The sequence below is a fragment of the Mus caroli genome, unplaced genomic scaffold, assembly GCF_978045245.1.
Source record: "Mus caroli unplaced genomic scaffold, Mus_caroli_1 scaffold_4, whole genome shotgun sequence".
Lineage (NCBI taxonomy): Eukaryota > Metazoa > Chordata > Mammalia > Rodentia > Muridae > Mus > Mus caroli.
In genome coordinates this window covers 109,243,308-109,252,238 of record NW_028227259.1, presented here as the reverse complement: position 1 = coordinate 109,252,238, position 8,931 = coordinate 109,243,308, and the positions used below count along the sequence as shown (strand labels likewise).

Sequence of the window (8,931 nt, the reverse complement as noted above, 5' to 3'; positions counted from 1 at the left end):
GTCCATCCCTCCATCTGGCTTTTATGACTATTATATTCCCCTTCTGAATGTGATTCAAAGATCTTCCTCATTTCGGCCTGTTTTCTTGCTTACTAACTTTTGGTTCTGTGTGGTATAACTTGGTAACTGTATTTTTTTGGCTAATATTTACATATAAATGAGTACATACCACGAAAGTCAATTTGATACTGTATTCCCTTGATAACAATGCTATTCTCAAGTTTCCTACATTTGGTAGCAAATCTCATGATATCTGTCTTTTCCATCACTGAATAGTACTCCATTGTGTAGATGTACATTACTTTTTTCCATTCTTTAGTTAAGGGACATCTAGGTTGATTCATTTTTCTTGCTCTTATGATTAAAGTTTCTGTGAACATAGTTCAGCAAGGGTCTTTGTAGAATGTTGGAGCATCATATGGGTACCAAGGAGTGGTATTGCTGGGTTTTGAGGTAGTACTCTTCTCAGTTTTCTGAGAAAGTGGCAAATTGATTTTCACAGGGGTTTTCTAAGCATGCATCCCCACCGACAATGAGCAGGTGGTCCAGGTTCTCCACATCCTTGCCAGCATGTGCTATATCTTGAGCTTTTGAACTTACCCATTCTGGCTGGTATAAAATGGAATCTCCGAATTGTCTTGCTTATCGCCTAAAGCACTGTAAAAACCTTTGACATAATCTAGCATCCCTTAATGTAAAAGGTTTAGAGAAATTAGGGATAAATATCAAAATCCTAAACAGAGCAATAAAACAACTCAAGGAGATGAAGGGGATACAAATTGGAAACGAAGAAGCCAAAGTATCGCTCTTTGTTGATGATAAGATACTATACATAAATGACCCCCCAAGATTCTACCAGAGATTTCCTGGGATTGATATACGCCTTCAGCCAAGTAGCTAGATACAAAATTAACTCAAATAAATCAATAGCTCTCCTTTATTCAAATGATAATTAGACCAAGAATATAATAAGGGAAATAACACCCTTTCTAGTAACCACGAATTATATAATATATCTTAGTATAACTCTATCCAAGCACTTGAGGGATCTGTATGAAAAGAACTTCAAATCTTGAAGAAAGAAAGTGAAGACTTAAAATTATGGAAAGATCCTCCATTCCCATGTATAGATAGGATTCCCAAAGCAAAAATGGGCATTTTACCAATAGTTTACTGCTTCTATTTTTTGACAGCCTATGAAATTATATAAAGAAAACTTTAAAATATACTTATAAAATATACTTACTGTAAATCATCTATCTTTGTTAATTTTTTTGTAGAACATGATTTTAACATTTTCTTTACTCTTTCTAAAATATCATTGGATTCATGTATTTTTCTTTTTTGTTAATCAAACATATTAATGATATTTAGAATTTTGATAAATAATATGTAAAAATTTAACTTTTATGTTTATATCCTTTCATACGCTAAACATATAATTAATGAATGTTTAATATTATTCATAACTGAGGATCCTAAATCTAATATTGAATACTACATTGTTTCAAAACATATATAATATTTTGTGGGAATTAACCATAGTAAAAGAGCATAAAATATTAAAAATGAATCATTAAAAATATTTTCAAAAGCCCTTATATGATTCCTCCTGACAAGTGGGTGAGTAGTTAAAATGCATTATATATTGGTGTATACTATGGAACACTCAGTTTACTTACAAAAGATTATCAGTGTTTCTAGGACAGAAATTATTTTATCAGTTAGTATATTTTGAAAATTTCGCCTGGAGTGGTGGCACATGCCTTTAATCACAGCACTCGAGAGGCAGAGGCAGGCGGATCTCTGAGTTCAAAACCAGCCTGGTCTACAGAGTGAGTTACAGGACAGCCAGGGCTACACAGAGAAACCCTGTCTCGTAAAACCAAAATATATATATATATATATATCAGAATAGGAAAAACTCATTGAAGTTAAACATTAAGAAAATGGTAATTTCAAGCACAGTGAGAAATATTATCAATGATACTTTTATGTTGTTTGTAAGAATGATTTTAATGTTTTCAACTGTTAATACTCAACAAACAGAATAGTTATTTTAAGGTATATTTTGTTGCTATGTTTATTTTTTATTTTTTATTTTATTAATTTGGATACTGTCTATGCCCTCTGGTTAATTTGACTAACACTTTATCTATCTTGTTGATTTTCTCAAAGAACCAGCTCCTGGTTTGGTTGATTCCTTATATAGTTGTTTTTGTTCTGTTTGGTTGATTTCAGAACTGAGTTTGATTATTTCCTGCAGGCTACGCCTCTTGGGTGCATTTGCTTCTTTTTGTTCTAGAACTTTCTGGTGTGCTGTCAAGCTGCTGGTATAAGCTCTCTCCAGTTTCTTTATGGAGGCACTTAGAGCTATGAATTTTCCTCTTAGCACTGCTTTCATTGTTTCCCATCAGTTTTGGTATGATGTGTCTTCATGTTCATTAAATTCTCAAAAGCCTTTAATTTTTTTCTTTATTTCTTCCTTGACAAAGTTATCATTGAGTAGAGTGTTGTTAAGCTTCCATGTGCATGTGTGCTTTCCTTTACTTTTGTTGGTATTTAACCATCATCAGTTATGATCTGATAGGGTGCATGGGATGATTTCAGTCTTCTTGTATCTGTTGAGCCTGTTTTGTGACCGATTATATGGTCAGTTTTGGAGAAGGTACTGTGAGGTGCTGAGACGATGGTGTATTCTTGGCCTTTAGGATGAAATGTTTGTTTCATAACTTCTGTTATTTTCACTGTGTCTCTGTTTAGTTTCTGTTTCTGTGATCTGTCCATTGCTGAGAGTGGGGTGTTGAAGTCTCCAACTATTATTGTGTGAGGTGCAATGTGCACTTTGAGCTCTAGTAAAGTTTGTATTATGAAAATGGTTGCCCTTGTATTTGGAGCATAGGTGTTCAGAATTGAGAGTTCCTTGCTTTTTGTAGTTTGTAATATTCATACAGAATCTATGGTGTCTACTTAGTGTTGTTGATCTGTTTACTTGTCTCTTCATATCTCTTAATTTGTACTCTTCTTGCAAATGCATGTCTCTTTCAAAAGGTGAGGAAATGCAAGATTGGAACCTCATTATTCAGTTTCTGTGTGAAATGACATTGAGATTACATTATAACTTCTGTGTTAGGATGGAGGGAAATGGTGAATAATTTGAATACATTGTTAATGAAATATATGTCCAATAAGTGAGCACCATGCTTTCTATTATGAACATGTATGGGATGTTCTAGAATGCAGTGACATATGAGGATGTGCATGTGAACTTTACTCGGAAAGAATGGGCTTTGCTGGATCCTTCCCAGAAGAGTCTCTACAAGGATGTGATGCTGGAGACCTACAGGAACCTCAGAGCTATAGGTAAGACTGTTCATGTGGTTTTCCTTTATAAGTTAGAGGGAAACTGTTTCCTTTGGTTTGAATGTCTGTTTGTCTTTTTGCTTGCTTCTTTTGTTGTTGATGCTCTTCTATAATTTACATTGAGAAGGAAGAATGAGGTGAATGAGTCAGACATGGTTCTAAGGTTCACTGAAGATAGTACGTTAAACTTTGCCTCAATTCCAATAATACATCATACATTTTCTGGTACTATGTTTTAGACTCTTATTGGGAAGACCACAGTAATGAAGAAAAGTCTCAAACTTCTAGAAGAAGTAGAAGGTAATTTTTATTTACATGCTGATCCAAATGTTCCTCAGAAGAAATCTTCATGTGCATGTGTTCTTGAAATTTTAGTTCGAGGCAACAGTGTATGTAAATAAGCATAACTTTGAAGATACTGAGTATTAAATTCTCACAAATGCATTTACCCCTATGTCATGTACTCTATTTCAGTTGGCAGGGCATTCTTCAATGTCCAATACTGCCTTAACAGATAGAACTATTTCAAGCACAGCCCCATTGGCACTAAAATGCAGACTTGCCACTCGGTTTAGTCTTATACTTCTTAGATATTGCAAAAAAGTATACACTTTGATCATATGATATGTTTATATCCAGAAAGTTCTCATAAACAAATAGTTCACAGTAACACATATGGAACTCATGTAGTTGTAGAAAGGTGCTTAAGTCTAGTGATAGTGGACGTTTATGAGGCTTGAGAAAGTTGAATAGAAACTTAATAGAAATACCTCACATGTCTCCGGAGAATAAAAATTCAAAATTTGTAAATGTAATGTTTTTCCATTTTATTTGTTCTTGTACCTTTCATAGGTATATTATAAGGCACATATCTATCTGTCTATCTATCTCTATCTTATATAAAGTTTCAGGACCCATTTACTAAACATATTAACAGAAACACTGAGTATCTTTTTGTCCAAGGACATTTAGAAAATATCTTGTAATCGCCACTTAGAGTATATTTATTGAACTAGATATCATTTTACAGTTAATTGATTTTCCAATCATTCGGAGTAAATCAACAAAATCGCACTACAAAAGATTCTTAGGTGTATTAGTAATGTAGAAATTTTCTGTTTTTTACTGGTTCACTGTCCAAATATAATATGGCTTAATCTACAGGAAAATTTATGAATGCAGTCATTGTTATAAAACTCTGAGTGCGTGGAGATTTTGTTACATATGTGAAAAAGCCCATATAAGAAATGATTGCCATGAATGTGAGCCATGATATAAATGATTTTACAATCACCATTATCTTTAAGTATTTAATGGAACCCATAATGAAATAAAACACCATGAATATAAACAAATTGATGAATCCTTATTATTTCTGATTTCTATTTCCATTTAGAAAATACTATACATTAATTCATACATATAAAAAGGTTCATTACTATAATACATGGGTAAACCTTTCAAAAGTGACAATTGCATCTATAGGCATAAAAGAATTTATAATGTTCAGAAAATTTCTGAACATATGCAAAATGCTAACGATTTTGTATGTCATAGGCATCTGCAAACGGAAGACAGAACTCACACTGGAGAGAAAACCTATGAAAGTGTGCAATGTAATGAAGTGCTTTCAAGTCACAATCATGCTCAGATATACAAAGGAATGCTTACTGGAGCCTTTGTACCTTATACTGGTGTTCAAATGTGTAGAAGAACACAGACAGGGGATAAACCCTGTGACTGTAACAAACACGGTAAAGCCTGTGCATGCAACAGCCATCTGCAAAGCCATAAAAGAACAGATACTAGAGAGAAGCCTTATAAATGTAACCAATGTGGTAAAGCCTTTTCATGTCACAGTTATCTTCAAAAGCATAAAAAAACACATAGTAGAGAGAAGCCCTTTGAGTGTAGCCAATGTGGTAAAGCCTTTGAATACCACAGCCATCTCCAAACACATAAAACATCACATACTGGAGAGAAGCCCTATGAATGTAACCACTGTGGTAAAGCCTTTACATATCACAGCCATCTTCAAAGCCATGAAAGGACACATACGGGAGAAAAGCCTTATGAATGTAACCACTGTGGTAAAGCCTTTGCTCGTCACTGCCATCTACAAAGCCATGAAAAGACACATACAGGAGAGAAACCCTATGAATGTAACCACTGTTTCAAAGCCTTTTCATATCACAGTACTCTTCAAAGGCATAAAAGAACACATACTGGGGAGAAGCCCTATGAATGTAACCACTGTGGTAAAGCCTTTGCTCGTCACTGCCATCTTCAAATCCATGAAAGGACACATACTGGAGAGAAGCCCTTTGAGTGTATCCAATGTGGTAAAGCCTTTGCATATCACGGTGATCTTCAAAGGCATAAAAGAACACATACTGGGGAGAAGCCCTATGAATGTAACCAATGTGGTAAAGCCTTTTCATGTCACAGTTATCTTCAAAGGCATAAAAGAACACATACTGGAGAGAAACCCTATGCATGTAACCAATGTGGTAAAGCCTTTGCATACCACAGCCTTCTCCATATACATAAAAAATCACATACTGGAGAGAAGCCTTATGAATGTAACCACTGTGGTAAAGCCTTTGCTCGTCACTGCCATCTACAAAGCCATGAAAGGACACATACTGGAGAGAAACACTATGGATGTAACCATTGTGGTAAAGCCTTTGCATATCAGAGTACTCTTCAAAGGCATAAAAGAACACATACTGGGGAGAAGCCCTATGAATGTAACCAATGTGGTAAAATCTTTTCATGCCACAGTTATCTTCAACAGCATAAAAGAACACATACTGGAGAGAAACCTTATGCATATAACCAATGTGATAAAGCCTTTGCATGTCACAGTAATCTTCAGAGTAACAAAAGAACACATACTTGACAGAATTTCTATGGATGTAAACAACGTGATAAAGCCTTTGCACATTTGGTCTTCAAGGGCATTAAAAACCTAGATTGCAATGAACTCTTATGAATGTAGTCAACTTGATTAAGACTTTGCATATCAGAGTCTCTTTTTGCATGAAAAGAATCATACAGCAGAGAAATTGTGTGTATGCATGTAACTCTTTTGTCTAATCGTCTCATGCTTTTTCTCCTAGTTAATTACCTTGCCTAGTTTTGAAATGAGAATTTGTGCTTTTTTGTTGTCATATGTTATTTCTTGTTCAATTGATATCCACAAGAGGCTGCCCTGCTATTTTTTTGAAGGGGGTTGTCAAGGAGTGGATCTTGGGATCATGGTAGGTTGGGAAAGTCAGGAAGAACTGAAGGGGAGGGGAAACAACCCAGGATTGGAACCTTCAGCCTATAAAGTTTCCTGCTTGCAAGGTGTACTGGGTCAATAGTAGCACAGAACTTGTGGTGGTAACCAAACATTGACTGGTTTAATTGGAGGCACATGAAAGATGAAGGAGCCTGTAAGTGACACTGGTTGATCAGAAAGTAGAAGCAAGATAAGCAAGGATCATACTTTAGAACCAAACATGACTGCCCCTTGCCCATCACCCACCCCCTCCCCCCCAAAAAAAGCTAAAAGATATTCTGCTCTTTTTATAGATTGCTATTTCAACTGTCATTAAAGTCTGCCTTCATCAGGGCCATGGGAATAGTATAAATGACCCACACCTAAAGTAAGCACATCATGACTACTGCCATGTAAATAAAAAGGAGAATTTTTTTATTATGCTAAAGAGCAGATTTTATTATTTTCCCAAAACACTAAAATAGCCCATGGCATAGTAATTTAGGACACAATATGAATGACATGTACAGTCAGGTCCCGCCAACTCCCCCATGATTCTTTTTAACACTGTCTGGGGTAGGGAGGCTTTAAAATGTCCGCTCTCTTTAAATTTCCTTTATTAAAGTTATCAAGAAGCCACAATGGGAGAGTTATTTTGGAGAAAAAAAAATCTTAATGTAAAAGAAATCACAAGTCCTGGGCCAGGATAAAGGAAAATTCTTCACTTGCCATCTGTGTTCTGTCGGCAGAAAAGTCTCAAACTCTTCTGTAATTTAAAATTATGCTAAATGTAATATTGCAACTTCTCCAAAGTGCCTCCATCAAAAACTGCAACTCGGGGAAGGAGAGGGGCATGTCAGAAGTGACCTCTAGCTTCAGGTCACTGAGTCAGTACAATGCAGAAATGGCAAGCAAGGCTCTTCATGACTGAAGCAAGGCTGACAAGAAGTGGAGGGCATAGCCTACAGGCCTCCACTTCCATCAGATGGCCAGAGGTGAGCTGAGGCAGGCTGCATCTCGATGCTAGCCCTTGAGGATGGGTCTCCATGATTTAGACCCCTGTGCTAAATTGTTCCTGTCTGATCATATATGGGATAGATCAATCATTTTCCCTGGGGGAGAGGTTTTCCCAGTTCTGAGAGTCATTCCGAAAAGATTGAAAACATGCTTGAAAGTGTTCTTCTGCATCAACCAGCGAGTGCCTGGTTCACAGAAAACAGCAAGAACTGAGCGGCTGCAGCATATGCCAAACTTAATGCAAAAGAAACTGTAAGACAACCTTTAAAATTAATCTGCTATTATTTGTTCTGCTTGAACCTTAACTATGGCATCAGAGACTTGCTAATCTGGAAGACTGCAGAGCCAGTGACCCCACGACTATGTGCAGACCACCTGAAGTACTTGAAAGAATTTTCTCATCTTCTACTGCTTCCTCTGAAAGCACGGGATTGAATAGGTCAAGGGACATACATCTTGTCTTGTCTTCTGGGAGAGCTTCATAATAGGGGTAAGCATATGGCAACTGGCACAGCTCAGAGTATCGGTGAGACTGTTATGAACCGATGCCTAGCCCTTGGGGACAGCACTTAGGGGTCCCACTTCCCTTACTTTTGGATGGCCTGGCTGTCCTGACACCCAGGACTCTCCTTTGAGGTACTGTTCACGGTTGTCTGTGGCTCTGGACTCTATTCCTGGCCAGTCACTTCCTAGTGCATCCCCGATGCCATGGGACACCCCGGCTAGTTGTTCTTCTGAAGGAGCAGAAGACAGAGCCACAGCCTTGCCTAGGGAGGCTGCTGGAGCTGAAATTCTCCCCATTGATCCCTTCAGTGACGGAAATACTTGAAGCCACTGTGAAGAGGTTGGCTTTGCTCTGACCATGCTTCATTTCTGAGGATGCTGCCTGCCTCCATGGCCCGTGACTTTCCATGGCTATCTACTACAGGCTGGTCTGTCCAAGAAGGCTCAACTGAGGGGCTGGGGTTCCTCTCCTGACTTCTTTTCTTAATACCACATGCTGTTTCTCCGGGTCATCTCCTTGTGACTGCTTTACACTGGCCAGGCAAACACTCAGGGTCCCTGTCCCAGCCGTCATGCTTTGTGCCCTCTGATGCAGTGAGTGGGGTGAGGCCTATCAGTCAAGGATGGACTTCAGTGGATCTCCATATGAACCTGCAGGCCACGTTGAACATCATGGACACCATGATGTAGAGGTAGGGAAAGTTGATGCACAGCGGCCAAGCCAGGTCAAAGAATATGAGCAGCAGCCCCTTGCAGACGACCCCATAGGAGCGGGCAGCAGC

General features: G+C 37.7%; 1 protein-coding gene and 1 pseudogene across 2 annotated transcripts; one reads left to right on the top strand and one right to left on the bottom strand.

The window, feature by feature from the left end:
- Positions 1–3,227: 3,227 nt before the first annotated feature.
- LOC110294909 (uncharacterized) lies at positions 3,228–6,265 on the top strand. 2 transcript variants are annotated; one of them, XM_085836945.1, is made up of 4 exons: positions 3,228–3,363; positions 3,603–3,656; positions 3,838–3,845; positions 5,237–6,265. In XM_085836945.1, exons 1-4 carry the CDS (start codon positions 3,330–3,332, stop codon positions 6,263–6,265), a joined length of 1,125 nt encoding a protein of 374 aa, XP_085693071.1. In that variant the 5' UTR covers positions 3,228–3,329. The 2 variants fall into 2 exon arrangements, with proteins under 2 accessions (XP_085693071.1, XP_085693070.1); XM_085836944.1 differs by lacking the exons at positions 3,603–3,656; positions 3,838–3,845 and having other exon boundaries at positions 3,228–3,364; positions 4,861–6,265.
- A 1,685-nt stretch (positions 6,266–7,950) lies between these two features.
- On the bottom strand, positions 7,951–8,723 carry LOC110293827 (protein FAM220A-like; annotated as a pseudogene).
- Between the last annotated feature and the right edge of the window lie 208 nt (positions 8,724–8,931).

Coding starts and splice junctions, on each gene's coding strand:
- LOC110294909 (XM_085836944.1), top strand. CDS start 3,330: ATGCTGGAGACCTACAGGAACCTCAGAGCTATAGG. Junction 3,365..4,860: donor AGGAACCTCAGAGCTATAGG/TAAGACTGTTCA, acceptor GCATAAAAGAAT/TTATAATGTTCAGAAAATTT.